The 18619-nt window shown below is 48.4% G+C and overlaps 1 protein-coding gene across 12 annotated transcripts in view; it reads right to left on the bottom strand.

Annotated features, from left to right (window-relative positions):
- USP36 (ubiquitin specific peptidase 36) overlaps positions 1-18619 on the bottom strand; it is a 45329-nt gene that overhangs the window by 9094 nt on the left and 17616 nt on the right. For 10 of the 12 annotated variants that reach the window (XM_055388769.2, XM_019027396.4, XM_019027395.4 and 7 more), the window contains 9 exons: positions 17322-17389; positions 16386-16456; positions 15308-15390; positions 14045-14156; positions 9702-9842; positions 9064-9164; positions 8156-8297; positions 2220-2897; positions 1417-1547 (listed from right to left, as the gene is read on the bottom strand). In XM_055388769.2, coding sequence (XP_055244744.2) covers positions 1417-1547; positions 2220-2897; positions 8156-8297; positions 9064-9164; positions 9702-9842; positions 14045-14156; positions 15308-15390; positions 16386-16456; positions 17322-17389 — 1527 coding nt within the window. Of the gene's footprint in view, positions 1-1416; positions 1548-2219; positions 2898-8155; positions 8298-9063; positions 9165-9701; positions 9843-14044; positions 14157-15307; positions 15391-16385; positions 16457-17321; positions 17390-18497; positions 18569-18619 lie in introns of all 12 variants that reach the window. The other 2 variants (XM_019027399.4, XM_055388771.2) reach the window with 1 other exon arrangement.

Below are 18619 nucleotides of genomic sequence, written 5' to 3'. Positions count from 1 at the left end.
TTTCTTGTCACCAAGCAATTCAAGTATTTTTGCGAACTCTAATGTAAAAACATCTTTAATACAAATGTGTTAAGGGAGGAAGCCTTCAAGAAACAATAAATGGTAAGGAAAAAAAAGATCCCGTGAGGATTTATTTTCCAACCTCCGAAAGTTTCAGGGTGTTCCCGGGCAGGAAATGAGCCTCATAAGGAAAGCAAGTGTTGAGCTGGCCTAATGACACCTCCACATTAGCGTCATTAGGACGCTGAAACCGGGACACAGATGCGTAGAGCAGAATCATGAGCAAGGCGTTTCTGGGACAGGATCTAGTGCCGAACCCAGCGAGGCTCCCTCTTGCCAGCTATGTGTCTCTAGGAAAATTAACTTCCCACTCTGAACCACCATGTTCTCATTTGTCAATGAGCTGGGACCACAAAGCCCATCTCCCAGGGTTCCTGCGGAAAACAGGACCCCCATCATCATCTAAACAAACTATAAGGGCCATGCCAGCTGCACGATGTTTGATTACTCTAAGTGTCTTCTGGAATCTTTTCCAAAAAAGCTTATAAGGCAAGAAACGAAAAACACCCAAACACTTAAGGCCCTCCCACGTACACAAATCTTATGCTAGGTATAGAGTAGAGGTGTGCTTGTGCGTGTATATGTGAGAGGAGAGTAAGGCAAAGGCTGTGGGCGACGCACAGTCATACCTCGCCCTCATGTAGCACTGGAGATTCTAGAACTAGAACCCAGCGCCGAGGCCACCAGTACAGTCCCCGCAGGCCGCCTCATGACTCACCCCATCTTTCACTGCTTCCTTCCCCACTCCCACCGGCTTCCAGACAGCCATTTACCAGTTACTCTCAACTTCCTGCCACTCGAGGCACCTAAGAGACGCAGGCAGCCCCTGCGGACCAGGGCCCACATGCACAGGGAAGGGGCTGCATCTCCGGCAGGTGTCTGCAGAGGAACCCGAGAGCCCTGAGACAGTTCTTAACCTGCATGACGCTGGCAGGCAAGACGTCCCACAAAAAACGCACGGGACTCCGAGCTCACTCAAGGCCTCTCGCCAAGGCCTCACTTCGCCTTTCTCTTCGACTGGGAAGTACTGTCATGGGGCTGGTAGGGATACAGGACAGGTCAGTCCCCAGCACACCACATCACCACAAGGATGTCGCAGACAGACCACCAACAAAGACAGAACTAAGACATCAGGACTGCAGAGGCCGAACTGCCTTCACCACCCAAAGCTCCTTTACCACAGGGGAACACAGAAGAGGGGGATCTTGGTCGGTGACGCCCCCCTGTACCTCCTGGCTGCCCCAATGCTTTGTCTGTCCTGTGAGGTTGGCGACTCGTCCAACTCCTCACCAGCCAAGCACACGCAACCACAGGGAGAACCAGTTGGCACCCAGAAGGTCCCGGCCCAAAGCTTACCTGGCTCTATGGACGGGCCAAGTGGAGGCAACGACGGGGTGAGAGGTTTTCATGGGGTGGGTGAGGTCGGAGGATGGTGAGGGGGGAGGTGGACGGAGGTCATTGCCGGTCGCCCTCCACAGGGTGCTGGCCTGCAGTTATCGACATAAATAAAAACTTGGTGGTCTAAAAAAGGTTTCCGTGAGTGAAGAGGGAAAACAAAAGTAACAAAAAATGAAAATGAAAACAAAAGAGCCCAGAAAAAAAGATGAGGGGACAGAAGAAGACAAAAAGGGGAGGTGAGAGGCAGGGGAATGGTAGAAGAAGAACCAGAAAAGTATTTTTGGTTAGAAACAAAAAAAAGGAAGAAAATTTAAACAAAAATCTCAGCACAACAATCACATCCTCGTGCCGTGGCTGCCTAAGCTTCCTGCTGCAGAGGCGCCGGGCACCCCGCTGGGGCTCTGCGCTTCCTGCCCGCCCCACCCCTGCTAGGGACACGCGCTGGTGGGGCCCACCCTCCCTCGGGTTCAGTCAGGATCTTCCACCTACTGTGAAAACAGAGAACTGCTACCTTGCCCAAACCTCCATGAGTCACATGAGCATCACCAGATCAGGGCTCTCTCAACACCCCATACTGCCTTCACCCCAAGATAGCCATTCTTTAATTGCAAATGGCTGGGGATGACGAAAAGACACTTTGTTCCTCTAACATGAGGGAGGCCGAAGCCCCCAGACAATGTTCTCACTCCCTTCAAACCACAACCAAGCAACGCTTGGAGCTCTCCTGATACACAGCAGCGGCGAGACCCCCACACACCCACCTTCTTGGCAGAAAGGGCCAGTTTTTTGGCTGGTGGAGGAGACATGGTGCTTGCAGGCTCAGTGGTGGTGTTGCTCAGGACAGGGGACTTCAGCTTCACCGTCTTAGAATCTGCTCCACTTGGCGGCATTTTGGAGGGGCCAGCGGTGGAACAGTTTGTTTCCTGAGAATCGCAGAGATGGGCCGCTCCACTCCTGGGGGTCTGGGGGGCCTTGGTGGAGTCGCTGCTGGCCGAGTGCTCTGGGCTGGAGCTGCTGGAGCCCCTCCTGTCGAGGCCAGTGCTCTCGTCGTTCCCCTTCAGCCCATGCCCGTTGGCAGTGGCTGTAGCCAGGAGCTTAGGTGAGGTAGAGAGGACAACATCCCTGCTGTCCCAGGAGCCCTGCCTTTGGCTCCCAGATCTGCTGCTATTCGAGTTGCTGGTCCCAGGCAGCCCCTGAGCAGTTCTGGGGGAAAAGTGCTGTGGAGGAGCTGGCTTCTTCACCTTCTTTCCAGGGTCGTCTAGGATGGTTGGCATGTGTGTGGGTGTCTGGGAGAGTTTGGGGGAAGGGGACCCCGAGGGCAGCTTTGGAGGAATACAGCCGTTCTGGGACTTCAGGCCCAGGGTAGAGCCATTCCTGGATATGGGCACACCAGTCTCTTCAGTGGTGTGCGGCTTCTTCATCGTCCCAGAGTCTTGTCGCTAAGGAGAGCAAAGCAGAAAATACAACTGAGGAAGCGAGAAGTCTCAGCTGGGCCACATCTTCATAAGGCCACAGCGAATCTTAGTAGCAGGCATGGCCTCTGATTAGCATGCTCAAGATAAATTATTTATCTGGACTCTTGGTAAAGACACTGTGGCTTCTCTGAACAATTCTGGTGTTTTGTGACATCCCAAGGAACAGGGACCATAGCCGTGTACCACCACACCCGGCTAATTTTTGTATTTTTGACAGAGATGGGGTTTCACCATGTTGGCCAGGCTGGTCTCAAACTTCTGGCCTCAAGCAATCCACCTGCCTCGGCCTCCAGAAGTGTTGGGATTACAGGTGTGAACCATAGCACCTGGCCTGAATACATATCTTTATGGCCATCTTTACTATAAAACCAGTACATTTTCATCAAGATTTGAGAAGAGAAAAAAGTATAAAGGAAAAAATTTAGCTAAGTTCCATCACCTAAACATAACCATGCATTAACATTCTAGTGCTTTCTTCTTTCAATCTTTTCTTCCAAATGGTTCTGGCCTGAAGAGTTGCATCCCAGTTTTATCTTAAAGCTATTATCTCAAGCATTTTTATGGGCGATAACTCTCAATAAATATCTTTAAGACAGAGCCTTGCTCTGTTGCCCAGGCTGGAGTGCAGTGGCGTGATGATGTCATCATAACTCACTGCAGCCTCAACCTTCTGGGCTCAAGAGATCCTCCCACTTCAGCTGCCCAAGTGGCTAGGACTATAGGAGTAGACCACCACACCTGAATAATTATTACTATTTTGTAGAGATGGGGATCTTGCTATGTTGCCCCGGCTGGCCTTGAATTCCTGAGCTCAAGGAATCCTCCCACCCTGGCCTCTCAAAGTGCTGGGATTACAGGCATGAGCAACTGCACCCTGCCTGTCGGCCTGTCTTTGACATTTTACTATATATACTATGTACTACGGATACATATTAACTGTATGGTTAATTTATATAAGCTATATTGTCTCCAACTGTTGAAATTAAAAATACTGTACAGTATATGTCTGTGTATCCTTTATCCTTCAGAGCACTTATTACAACTGCATAGAAATAACTTATTATTCTGTATTTAGATGCTGAATGTCAGCCTTCCCCTGCTTGACCAAGAGGCTGTACCCGTATCTCTCTCGTTCCCACTGCAGCCCTCAACAGCAACTCAAGGGTCTGGTATATAGTCGGTGCTTAAAAAATATTTGTTGAGCTTTTCCTGTACTTAGTACTCCATGCTAATTTTCTGGAAATGGAATTACAAGGCTAATTTTCTGGAAATGAAATTACAAATTTCATTTTCATGAAATCTGATGCAAAATGCCAAACTGCTTTTACTATACTCCAGCAACATCTATTTTTCAAAACATTTGCTAATTTGACACTCGTTTGGGCTATTATCACTTTAACATTCATATTCTCTGCACATGCACTAAAGTGATCTTCATTTGAATGAGATCTTTTGTTTACAAATGTTAACCTTTTGTTGACAATATTTTACAAGGTTTTATTGCTTCATTTGTTTGTAGTAAATTATGAACAAAAATGTAAATCTTAGTCAATTCATAATTTTTCTACATTTTATCCTTCAATTTTAAGCATACAAAGTCTTCTTCCCTCCCCCAGAGGTTAAGAATTTACCTCTATTTTCTTCTGAGTTTTGTTTTGTTCCCTACATTCTATTCTTTGTTAATACTGTTTTCTAAAAGGAATTCATCTTTCCACTGCACCGCAAAGCCGTTTCACTGGTTGAACATTTCCATACACACTAGAACTTGCGCCATGTCATTTAGAGTAAAATGGCTCGTCTGCTTGCAGTGTATTTGGAAAATCACGTTTGTAATGAAAATGCTCATGGTCAGTGAAGCGCCCCTGCAGGTGTGCCTGACACAGGGACTCTCCTTGAGCCAACCTCCACCCTTGGGCATCACTCTGCCCGTGGAGTTCCTGTGGCAAGTGGGGCTTCCTTTGTTTTTCTGGGGTTTTTTGAGACAGGGTCTCATTCTGTTGTCCAGGCTGGAGCGCAGTGGCACAATGATAGCTCAATTAAGCCTTGACCTCCTGTGCTTAAGTGATCCTCCTGCCTCAACCTCCAAACAGCTGGGACAACAGACGTGCACCACCACACCTGGCTAATTTTTGCACTTTTTTTGGAGATGGGGTTTTGGAGATGGGGGGTCTTTCTATGTTGCCCAGGCTGCTTCCTATTTTTTTTTTTTTTTTTTTTTGAGATGGAGTCCCGCTCTGTCGCCCAGGCTGGAGTGCAGTGGCACAATCTCAGCTCACTGCAACCTCCACCTCCCGGGTTCAAGCGATTCTCCTACCTCGGCCTCTCGAATAGCTGGGATTACAGGCGCACGCCACCATGCCCAGCTAACTTTTGTATTTTTAGTAGAGACAGGGTCTCACCATGTTGGCAAGCTGGTCTCAAACTCCTGACCTCAAATGGTCCACCCACCTCAGCCTCCCAAAGTGCCCGGCCCCCCTCTTCTTTTTTTTGTAGACAAGGTCTCACTCTGTCACCTTGCCTGGAATTCACCAGCGTGATCATGGCTCACTGCATACAGCCTCAACCTCCCAGGTTCAAGTGATCCTCCCCCATCAGCTTACTGAATATTCTCTGTGCTGATGGGATCTATGTTGCCCAGGCTACTTTTTAAATTTGTTTTGAGACAGGGTCTTGCTCTGTTGCCCAGGCTGGTGTGGAGTGGTATGATCATGACTCACTGCAGCCTTAATCTCCCTGGCTCAAGTGATCCTCCCACCTCAGCCTCCTGAGTAGCTGGGAATACAGGCACGTGCCATTAAACCTGGCTAGCTTTTGCATTTTTAGTAGAGACAGGGTTTTGCCCAGGTTGGTCTCGAACTCCTGGGATCCACTGATCTTCCCACATCAGCTTCCCAAAGTGTTGGAATTACAGACGTGAGTCACAGTACCAGGCCCAGGCTGCTTCCTAACTTCCTAGTCTGGGCTACAGTGACCACCAACTTTGCAATTATATCATGTATTTTACTGCCACTTCAATTCTAATGCTTCTAATTTCAGCTCCTATTTTCTTTAATGTGAAGAGAAATACAGATGTACGTAAATGACCAAAACCCCTGCAGACTGTGAAAGGCCCTGACTGCCTGTGTGTGGGGTTCAACTCTTCATTCTAAAGGGAGAGGAAGACAATCCATCAAAAACAGTCATCCAGGCCGGGCACGGTGGCTCATGCCTGTATCCCAGGACTCTGGGAGGCCAAGCTGGGTGAATCACTTGAGGTCAGGAGTTCCAGACCAGCCTGGCCAACATGGTGAAACCTCATCTCTACTAAAACTACAAAAATTAGCCGGGAGTGCTGGCGGGCACCTGTAATCACAGCTACTCAGGAGGCTGAGGCAGGAGAATCGCTTGAACCCAAGAGGCGGAGGCTGCATAGTGGCAGAGGCTGCAGTGAGCTAAGATGGTGCCACTGCACTCCAGCCTCAGTGACAGAGCGAGACTCTGTCTCAAAAAAAAAAAGAAAAAAAAGAAAAAAAAAAAGAAACAGTCATCAAGAGAGGGTCCACCCCACTTCAAATGATCACTGTGTTCTAATGAGGAAACTGCTCATGAATCCACTTAGTGAAACTGAATTCTTAACAGTTCTAGCAGAAAATTTCAAATACACACAAAGGTAACTTAGAGGGTAGCTCCTAATGGTTAACCTGTAACCACATAACCTTTATCATCCTCTCTCTGTATGTATATGTACGTGTGTATATATGTATGACTATGTATGTATGCACATACACATATTTCTATTTCTGATCCATTTGAGTAAATTGCAGACATGATGTTCTTTTACCCCAAAATATGTCCATGTGTATTTCCAAAGAACAAAGACACTCTCTTACATAACCACAGCAGAATTACCCAAATCAGGAAATTAACATTGGTACAAACTACTCACATTTTCCCCGTTAAAATGTGAGAACAGGCTGGGCACAGTGGCTCACGTCTGTAATCCCAGCACTTTGGGAGGCTGAGGCGGGTGGATCAGGAGGTCAGCAGATCGAGACCATCCTGGCTAACAAAGTGAAACCCCGTCTCCACTAAAAATAAAAAAATTAGCCACGCATGGTGGCACGCGCCTGTAGTCCCAGCTACTTGGGAGGCTGAGGCAGGAGAATCGCTTGAACCTGGGAGGTGGAGGTTGCAGTGAGCCAAGATTGCGCCACTGCACTCCAGCCTGGGCGACAGAATGAGACTCCGTCTCAAAGAAAAAAAAAAAAAAAAAAAAAGGATTTTTTTCCTACATGCTTACGGTTAAGAGTTTGCTTGGTGCCTGTAATCCTGGCACTCTGAGAGGCCAAGGCAGGAGAACTGCTTGGGCTGAGGAGCTTAAGACCAGCCACGGCAACATAGTGAGACCCTGTCTCTACACAAAATTTAAAAATTAGCTGGGTGTGGTACTGCACTGATAGTCCCGAATACTAGGGAGGCTGGGGCAGGAGGGTGGCTTGAATCCAGGAGCTCAAGCCTGCCCTGAACCATGATTGTGCCACTGTACTCCAGCCTGGGTAACAGAGTGAGACCCTGTCTCCAAAAAAAAAGTTTGCTTGGCATTATAAAGGAAATAAAAGGAGTGCACACAGAAAGTTTGCTTGGCACACCTGTCGCGACACGTGTAAGTGGTGTTGGTCTCATGAGTAGAACAGATCTGTGAATGACAGTTCTAATTTGCTGGGTCAGGATTTTCTCATTCATGTCTCCTCTTTCTCTATACCCAATGTCAGCTGATGACCAGTTTAAGAAATAACATCGGCCAGGCGTGGTGGCTCACACCTGTAATCCCAGCACTTTGGGAGGCCGAGGCGGGCAGATCCTGAGGTCAGGAGATCGAAAGCATCCCGGCTAACACGGTGAAACCCCGTCTCTACTAAAAATACAAAAAAAATTAGCCGGGCGTGGTTGCGGGCACCTGTAATCCCAGCTACTAGGGAGGCTGAGGCAGGAGAATGGCGGGAACCCGGGAGGCAGAGCTTGCAGTGAGCCGAGATCACACCACTGCACCCCAGCCTGGATGACAGAGCAAGACTCCGTCTCAAAAAAAAAAAAAAAAAAAAAAATAGAAAAGAAATAACATCAACTAGAATAGTGCAAACTGCCTGCAAATTCCTTCCACTGTGGCCAACTTCCCAAGTGTGAGGAGGTCTGTGGGGAGCACCAAGACCAGCCACTTTGGCCTCCATCATTCTCACAGATACCTTTCCAGTCAGTGGGGAAGAAATAATCCCATTGCCGATGTTCTTCTTGGAGTGATCTGGAATCACACTTGGGCGGCCAGGAAGGGAGGAGGAGCCTGTCCTGGAGATGAGGCCCTCGGGACTTTTCTTAGAGCCTGGAATTCTGTCAGAGGAAGAAAACAAGTAGGGAATTCTCTTACTAGGCATTACAGAAACGGAGAGAATTAGAATAAGTTAAGGCGGGGCAAAGGCAGAAACACGGCCTGGGGAAACCCTGCCAGTCCTAACCACTTCTCTGGAATCTCCCTTTGCCTTTCAACCACAGTGAGGCTGAGAGATCAGCCCCAGGTATCTGCTGAATATAAGCAGAGCAAGCGCAAATTAGAGTCAGAATTCCTCCAGGATCAGAGTTCAATGCACCAGAAAGCAAGAGAGACCCCTCGAACACCTCAGCCACACTCTGCAGAGACGTACAAAGCAGCGAAAATGCCTCAGCTGCCACGGTCTCCAGCCTCCAGGTCAGTGACAGCCAGCTCCGGGAGAAGGCCCCTCCAGAGAAGCTCTGCAGCAGCACCCCCACAAACACGTCCTTCCCAGCATATCCCTACAGGGGCAGCCTCCCCACACGGGAAGGGGCATTGGCTGGCTACCATCCAGGGAGCAGTACCTCTAATTCGGGGCAATACTATAAATGGTGACATTCAAAACAGCATCAATGTGAGGGCAGATGGGATCCTGTCCTGACCTTCCCAAGGCTCTGGCTTTACTAAAAAGTGTCCTTCCCTGTGGACGGTCTCTATGACACATGACGAACCCCTCCAGTGGAATTCCCAATTACCTTCAAACAAAAAAAGGCTAGGGAGGCCCACCCCAGTATAAGAAAAGAGCAGAGGGAGTGAGCTCATCTGGGGAGGGCGTGAGTTTATTACCGCAGATAGAATAGCACGTAGGCCTGCTGGTTCAGAACCACCTTGACGTTGCTGGAATGGACCAAGGAATCATTCATCTGGTACCACTGTCCATTGCTTGCCTGAAGCAGCCAAGGATGTTGCAGAAAACAAAACAATCAACAAGCATCCCATTATCCTCACTTTTTAAAAAGGGAATAAAAAATCTGTTAGTTGCTACATTTCCAAACACTATTAATAATCAACAGGTAACAACTTCTATTAAAATGTGTAATATTTTCATAACTTGGAATGTGACCCCAAAGTGTGCTCTGAGTCCCAGTTCCTTCCTAGTGCCCCAACAGATAGGAACTGTCCCTTCTAAAGGACATTCAGGCAGTGTCATCACCATGGCCGATTTTGCCAGGGTTCTAAGGATGGCACCAGAAGTGGCTGCCTCTTCCGTGTCTCACTGCAAGTCTGAGAACACTAGGTTCTGGTGCAACACTTCTGTAAAGGCATCTTTTCACTCCACGCAGAGAGGCAACAACGAGGACTTGAATACAACCACAAAACATCACACTTTTCACAAAGTAAGTGCTCTACAGAGGCCGCATCTGGATGTGCATGGGTGCTGAAACCTGTCCCAGGAGGCAGCTGCACTGACACAAGCCTCTCACCTTCACGTAGCAGTAATAGTGCCCGGCATGGCAGCTGTAGCCCGAGTGCACCAGGACAGCATAGAGTCCATACATGACAGGATCACCATTATTCTGGGACATATACGGACGTATGTTGAGGAATTCCGGATAGCCTACATCCTGTTTGAAAAATCAAGGAAAAGGCAAATAAAATTCACTTTGAGAGTAAAGATCAATTTGCCCTTTCCATCCACAACCACACAAAATGCCCAACTTGTCTGGTCTTTAACAATTTGGGGGCCGGGCACAGTGGCTCACGCCTATAATCCCAGCACTTTGGGAGGCTGAGGCAGGGGGATCACCTTGAGGAGTTCGAGACCAGCCTGACCAATATAGCGAAACCCCACTTCTAATAAAAATACAAAAAATTAGCTGGGCATGGTGGTGCACTGCCTGTAATCCCAGCTACTCAGGAGGCTGAGGAATAAGAATCACTTGAACCCGCGAGGCAGAGGTTGCAGTGAGCCGAGATCGAGCCACTGCACTCAGCCTGGGCGACAGAGTGAGACTGTCTCAAAACTGCCCCGCCACAAAAAAGAAAAAGACAATTTGGGGCGAATGGGTGTGCAGCAACGCTGTGCAGGAGCTCCCCCACGCAATGATTAAAAACCAAGATGCTGGCCAGGTGCGGTGGCTCACGCCTGTAATCCCAGCACTTTGGGAGGCCGAGGCGGGTAGATCACAAGGTCAAGAGATTGAGACCATCGTGGCCAAGATGGCGAAACCTTGTCTCTACTAAAAATACAAAAATTAGCCAGGCGTGGTGGCACGTGCCTGTAGTTCCGGCTACTCGGGAGGCTGAGGCGGGAGAATCGCTTGAAACCGGGAGGTGGAGGTTACAGTGAGCCGAGATCGTACCACTGCACTCCAGCCTGGCAACAGAGCAAGACTCCATCTCAAAACAAACAAACAAACAAAAAACACCAAGATGCTGAGAAGTGAGTCTTCTCCAGCCAGCCTATGGGAAACTTATTGTCCCATCAAGCAATGCAGGATCTGTTCTTGTCTTTGTCAAGCATCTCCGTTAGTTTTCTCACCACCTGGTTCCTAACGGTCAAATGAGAAGAGTCACTCATTTTCTTTCCCTCATTTTCTTTCCCTCCACTTTACAGGAACATTGTTGGTGGGAGAAAAGGGAGAGAATGCTGGGTTTCAGATCTTCAGCAATAAAAGTGCTGAATTAATATAGCCAACTGCTACTGCAAGTAAGACTTTTAATCAACTGGATCAGAAGAAAGGTCATGCTAAAATGTGTTCCCAAAACTGACCAATTTTTCACAGAAAAAAAATACATGCACACACATATATACATAACATGTATACATATATGCATACATGCATGCATAAAATACATGCACGCATATATACATACACGCACACATACGTATACACACATGCACACATACATACATACATGAATACATACGTATACACACATGCACACATACATACATGCACACATACATACACACACATGCATGCATACACATATGTACGCATATACATACATGCACAACACACATGCACGCACACATGCATACACACATATACACATACACACATATACACACATGCATACACACATACAAGCACACACATATACACACACACACATATAATACGTGCACACACATATATACATACATGCACACACATATATTCTTAGCAGTAATAGTGCCCGGCATGGCAGCTGTAGGCTGAGTGCATCAGGACAGCACAGAGCCCACATGACAGGATTGCCATTATTCGGGGTCATATACAGACTTGTGTTTAGGACCTCCGAAAAATATATGCATAATTTTTTTTTTTTTTTTTTTTTTTTTTTAAGAAACACAGTCTCGCTCTGTCACCCAGGCTAGAGTGCAGTGGCACATTCATAGCTCACTGTAACTTCAAACTCCTGGACTCATGCAGTCCTCCTATCTCTACCTCCCAAGTAGCTGGGACTATAGGCACATGCCACCATGACTGGCCAATTAATAAAAATTTTTTAGGCCGGGCATGATGGCTCACACCTATAATCCCAACACTTTGGGAGGCCGAGGTGGGTGGATCACTTGAGGTCAGGAGTTCAAGACCAGCCTGGCCAACACGGTGGAACCCCGTCTCTACTAAAAATACAAAATTTAGCCAAGCATGGTGGCACACACTTGTGGTCCCAGCTACTTGGGAGGCTGAGGCAGGAGAATCGCTTGAACTTGGGAGGCGGATATTGCAGTGAGCTGAGATGGTGCCACTGCACTCTAGCCTGGGTGACAGAGTAAGACTCTGTCTCAAAAAAAAAAAAAAAAAAAAACCAAAATTTCTTTGTAGAGACAGGGTCTCATTATGTTGCCCAAGCTGGTCTTAAACTCCCAGTCTCAAGCAATCCTCCCACCTCAGCCTCCCTAAGTGCTGAGATTAGAGTTGTGAGCCATTGTGCCCAGCCTAAATCATTTTTTTAAACTGAGTTGTGGGATTTGTTGAAATGCACAGAGATCTTCAGTACATAGATCAAAGAGTTTTGACAAGTATATACTGATGGACATGCAGAACACCAACCAGAAAATTCCCACGTCCCAGTCATTGCCCCCATCTCAAATATCCACTGTTCTGATTTCTGTCACCATTAATTTTGCCTGTTCTTAAACGTCACATACCATCAGTCATGTGCCACATAACATGTTTCGGTCAATGACAGACCACATATACAACAGTGATCCCATAAGATTATAATACTGCATTTTCACTGTACCTTCTCTATGTTTAGACACACAAATACTTCCCATTGTGTTGCAACTGCCTACAGTATTCAGGACAGGAACAGGCTGTGTAGGTTTGTGGCCTAGGAGCAATGGGCTACACCATACAGCTGGCTCCGTGATCTACGTCTGTGTAAATGCACTCTATGATGTTCACACAGTGACGGAATTGCCTGGTGACACATTTCTTAAAACATGCCCTTGTGGTTACACGACACCTGAGTCTACGACATAAAGAATCTGCAAACACATTTGAGAAATGCTGACCTAAGCAAGCCCCCTACCACTACCAGTGAGGAAATGGAGGCTCAGCCAAGCGTGTTGTTCCAAACCACATAACCAGGCTCTCAGAACAGAACTCTAGATTTTTATGAAATACAGATATCTACTGGGCACAGTGGCTCATGCCTCTTATCCCAGCACTTTAGGAGGCTGAGGCAGGCGGATCACCTGAGCTCAGGAGTTCGAGACCAGCCTGGCCAACATGGCAAAACCCCATCTCTACTAAAAATACAAAAATTAGCCAGGTGTGGTGGTGGGCGCCTTAATCCCAACTACTCTGGAGGCTGAGGCAGGAGAATCACTTGAACCCAGAAGGTGGAGACAGCGCCACTGCAATCCAGCCTGGGCATCAGAGCAAGACTCTGTCTCAAAAAAAAAAAAAAAAAGAAAAAAGAAAAAAGAAACACATCTTCTGTGAAAATGCCACTATAGGCCAGGTATGGTGGCTCACACCTGTAATCCCAGCACTGTGAGAGGTCAAGGCAGGCAGGTCACTTGAGCCCAGGAGTTTGAGACCAGCCTGGGCAACACGGCAAGATCCTGTCTCTACAAAAAACTTTTTAAAAAATTAACCAGGCATGGTGGCATGTGCCCACAGTCCCAGCTACTCAGGAGGCTAAGGCAGGGGGATCGCTTTAGCTTGGGAGGTCAAGACTGCAGTGAGCTGTGATTATGCCACTGCACTCCAGCCCAGGTGACAGAGTGAGACCCTGTCTTAAAACAAAATAAAATTTAAACAATAAAATACCATCGTGTCAAAAGTAGTTTTTTTAAACTCCGTATTTCATAAAAAGCCAGAGCATGCAATGGCACCTGTTCTAGACATCAAAAGGACATGGACGATGCGAGTCCCACTGCCCAGTGCTCATCACACTCATCTGGAGAACCCTGAACGTCCCTGCCAGGACCAGCCCAAGCACAACCAGAAGCTGCGGTAAATCCATTAAGACAGTGGCCCTGGAACTTGACTGTATATAACAAGCACTCAGGGATTTTGCAAAAATGCAGATTCCTGGGCCCTGTCCTCCAGAGATTCAAATTCACTAGCACTGGGATAAACCCAGAAATGTCTATTTTTAAAAAGCGTCCCAGGTTGCTTCACCTCTCTGTGACTGTTTTCCCGTCCTGGACAACGGCGAAACTACAGTCCCTACTTCACAATATGTGTAGAACCTTTAGAACAGGGACAGGTACTATGTAAACAGCAGCTATCAAACTCGTGGCTATCACTTTCTTCGTGTTATTCTGATGCCTACTGTGGCCCACGGAGCTGCCTGGGATGGTGTCACGAGCGCTCACCTTGGTGATCTTCCCCCCGCTGAAGTTGGCAAAGCGCTTGAGGGAAAGGGTTAAGACGTTGGATGTTCTGTGGATGGTGAAGCGCTTGCTGGCTGGAACCTTCTTCTTGCATCTATGAAGAAGGTGATGAGAAAGATTAATTAATGATTGATTCGTGTTCTGAAAAATGTTGTCTTAACACTAAGTTAATAACAGCAACAACTGCTCTGTAATAGTGGAATCTTCATCAATGAGATTTCGACCTTTTGCTCCTTTAAAAATCACACTAAGCATGCCTCAAGTAAAGGAAAGCTACCACAGGGAAATAAGAATACAGAAAGTGGGAAGATTCTAAAGCAAAAAAATAAAAGTACTGTACCCACCAGGAAACTAAATAAAATACAGGAAAAAGTTGCTTTGGGCCAACACAGGAAAGAGCAAATTAAAGCAGATGTGGCTGAGTGATAAAACGGGCAGGCAGGAAGTCAACGTAAGCAAAGCCAGAAGATGCGCAAACACAGGGAGAGAAAACAGAGGCAGAGGCGCGCAGCTTGGAGAGCTGCAGGAAACAGACCTAAAGAAGAGTAAAGCAGAATTAAGAATATATTCTTTAGTGCCTACAGCTTTACAACGACCTAGATATAAAGCTATTCAGCCAGCTGTAGTAGCGTGATCCCAGCACTTTGGGAGGTAAGGCAGGCAGATCACCTGAGTTCAGGAGTTCGAGACCAGCCTGGCCAACAAGGTGAAACCCTGTCACTACTAAAAATGCAACAAATGACAAAGTAAGAGTTCTATCTGCAGAAACGGAAAAATGTCCAAAACCAGTTAAGTAAAAAATGAAAGCCAAAGAAAACACTCCTTAAGAGGCAAGAGAGCAGCTGGTTGGGCACAGTCCCTGGGGCGGCCGCCCGGTGTCAGCCAGTATGAAGTGATGTGAGCTCGTGCTCTGCCACGTCCTCTTGGTGTGGCCCCATGGCTGGTCACTTCACTTCTCGGTGCCTCAGTTTCACCATCCCTAGCAATGGGAAACCACAGCCCCTACTGCACAATATATGCAGCATCTTTAGAACAGGTACGGTGTAAACTGTAGCTATAAAAATCATAGCTATTGCTTCATTCGTGTTATTTAGAAGTTTGTATTTTTAGGACACACATAGGTTCCTCAAGAAATACGAGCAGCGGTCACCGCTAAGGAAGAGTGGGTGGGCACAACACTGTCAGGTGAGGGGACTTATTTCCCGTCTGGTATCAGTCTTCTGCCACAAGCAACGTGAAACTTACTTAGCACACATGTAGGCATTCTCTCCACTCAGGACATCTGCTTTCACAAAAAGTTCCAGAGCACGCACAATATTCGCAGCTTGCTGAGGAGGACAAAAACAGGGAGTAAAATACACAGCAGAGGAAAAAGGCTGATTCAAGAAATGCCAAATTTAAGGTCTTTTTTAGGCTGAGGCAGCAAATCACAAAACTTGACTCGCATAAAAATTTGCCCACTAGCTGCCAGACTGGGACTCCTTCTCCAGTGACAAGAAATGAAAGCAGCCAGGAACAGCGGCTCACGCCTATAATCCCAGCACCTTGGGAGGCCAGGGCAGGAGAATCATTGAGGGCAGGAGGATCATTGAGGCCAGGAGTTTGAGACAAGCCTGGGCAACATAGCAAGACCCCCATCTCTACAAAGAAATTTTAAAAATTAGCCAGGCGTGGTGGTGCATGCCTGTAGTACCAGCTGTGTGGGAGGATCACTTAAGCCTAGAGGTCAAGACTACAGTGAGCTATGATTGCGCCACTGCACTCCTGCCTGGGCCACAGAGCAAGACTCTGTCCCTCAAGCCCCTATAAAAAAAAGAAAAGCAAAGAAATGACAGCTGCAGGTCTGCCATGAATCAGTCACTTTTATCAGGATGATCTTGTAGCTGGACCTGCTCTGGAGCTTGGGTTGGCCCAGCAAAGGCAGACCGCCCTCCCGCAGACTGTAGCTGGAGCAGAGTGTGCAATAAAGCCAATGCTGCTCTCCCAGGTGAGGCCCACAGAGCCACCAAGCTCCAAAGGCTGCACGCCGCCCACAGCACAAAACAGACTCTCCTCAAGCCCTGGGGACAGCGTTGTTCCTGTTCATGCTTCAGGACACAAAACCCAATTTTACCATTTTTTTTCTTTAAATAAAAGGATATGCATAGGAAAAACTCTAGAAAGAAACAGGTAAAGACAATGGTCTGTACTGCAAGGCGGCAGGGAGCAAAGGAGTTTTCTCCCTATCTATTTTGATGTGATGCCTTTACTGTTCTGCGGGTTCTGTTTCACCCTCTGGCCTCGCTCTCCTACTGCAAAAGTGAAGGGCAGGACAGATCTGTACCCGGATCTCCAGCGCGACGTCCAAGTAGGGGTCGTAGGTGTCCGAGACGCTCTTGCACACGGAGCACTTCACTGCAACAGAACAGAGGCAGTGGAGCAGGTGTGGCCTGGCAGAGGCACTCCCAGCTCCCAAGACCGAGACCCGGCAGGGAGGCAGACTCTCAGCAGGGCTTTGGCCAAAGATGAGATTCCCACTAGCCCCTGAAGCATCCTGGTGTCCGAACAGAGAGCTCTCTTTCACCACTGAAGTTCACAAAGATGGATGTCAATATCTTTGCACTCACAGGGCCCTCCCTGCCTGGACTGCTGACCACCACGTGCGGTACTCTCCTGCTGAGGGAGAGCAGAGGGAAGATCCGCCTCCTCCCTGCACACGTGCACGGCACTTCCTCATGAGAATACATATATATATATATATATATATATATATTTTTTTTTTTTTTTTTGAGATAGAGTCTTGCTCTGTCACTCAGGCTGGAGTGCAGTGGTGGGATCTTGGCTCACTGCAACCTCCACCTCTTGGGTTCAAGCAATTCTCCTGACTCAGCCTCCCAAGTAGCTGGGATTGCAGGCATGCGCCACCGTGCCCGGCTGATTTTTGTATTTTTAGTAGAGACGGGGTTTCACCATGTTGGCCATGGTTGGCCAGGCTGGCCTCGAACTCCTGACCTCAGGTGATCCTCCTGCCTCGGCCTCCCAAAGTGCTGGGATTACAGGCGTGAGCCACCACACCCAGCCCTCATGGGAATATTCTAACAACCGCTCCAGTGGCCAGGCGGGCCAAGAGTCTCAGAGGAAACCATGGCTCAAGACCTCAGAGACTGACCCAGGTCTGCACAGTGAAGAAAGAGCCCCAGCCTGCGTTCCAACTCTTAGGGTTTCCTGGGTTCATGTTCTAATCCTGGCAAGAAGCAGTAGAACAAACGTCTCCACTTACCGCGTGATCTGAGATACCCTCCAAAAATTTGATGGACCAAGGTAGTAGCCTGCGTTTGACGATCCAACCTGAAAAGGAGACCCCAGCCTTTAAGGGAAGGGCTCAGCATGATGACACGAGGGATGGCCCCATCCCAGCAGCCCCATGCCCACCAGTCACAAGCTCAGCATGAGGCTGGGAAACTCCACCCCCCACCCGAGTCACCACAGACCCTTAACCTCCATCCTCAGCCCACGCTGCCTGGCAGTCTCTCTGCAGAGCTCTGACCTCCTCTGGGCCCCACTCCCCACAGTAGCCATTTCAAACCTTCACAATGCCCACTGCCACCCACTTCACAGAAAATAAAAGCCCCGAGAAATGTACGTGTATCCTCACCCAGTGTTGCCTTTTCTTTTTGGTCTCAATAAAAAGTAAGTACCCAAATCTAGAGTGAGGCGGGAGGCCAAACATCCCCCTGAGCTAGGACGCCCACCCGGCCCAACCTTCCACTTCTCTGCTGGTCACAGACAGCTGGTCCCCAATCTGGGAAGAGGGGTGGGGGTGGGAACAAAGGCACAAACAGGACCAAATCTCCCCGGCTCTGCACCCGTTTCAGAGAGGACAGCAGAGTCAGACGTGGGCTTCGGGGTCAGGAGCCCTGCCCTCATTCATGTCCCCTGCACCACTCACTAACTGGGATCTGAGGCACTCTGAGCTCTGGGGCCTCTTCTCACCCGGACCCGGGGCTGCCTGGTGCCTCCCACGCCTACGTATCCATATGGTAGCTACTCACGCTGGAAGATTCTGAAACAATACACCACATCCCGTCTCTGCTCCTGGTTCTACTTGCAACCCACTGCATCTGGTCCTGACTCACTGCTCTGGAACTGCCTTCCTCAGAGTCGCCTAAGGCCTCCAGGCATGAGGCCAGCTGGGTCTGCAGGCCCTTTACTAGGAGGCTGCACAGTGCGCCGGTGCACCCACTCCCTCCAGAAGAGCTTCCCCTCTCCCCAGGCTCTCCAGCCCCGTCTCCCCAGCTGCTTCCCCGACTCCTCACCGGCACAAAGCGGGGCTGTTTCCAGGGCTCTCTCCACGTTTCCCACGGCCACCCAGACCATTCCACACCCGCAGGCTACACTCCCCCTCCCACAGAACATGCACACCTCAGTCTCTCATCTGGCCTGTGTGACTATTTACCATGGCACTTCCCAGACTCCGGGAGCTCTGAAATACTTGGGGGACCAATACAGGATCATTCAATTTTTATTCTGCAAAGTTAGAAAATGAAAAATCAACTGCCACCATCTACTGTCCCACCA

The sequence above is a fragment of the Gorilla gorilla genome, chromosome 4 (genome assembly GCF_029281585.2).
Source record: "Gorilla gorilla gorilla isolate KB3781 chromosome 4, NHGRI_mGorGor1-v2.1_pri, whole genome shotgun sequence".
Lineage (NCBI taxonomy): Eukaryota > Metazoa > Chordata > Mammalia > Primates > Hominidae > Gorilla > Gorilla gorilla.
The sequence above is the reverse complement of the archived record's forward strand: the minus strand, read 5'-3'. Positions and strand labels throughout refer to the sequence as shown.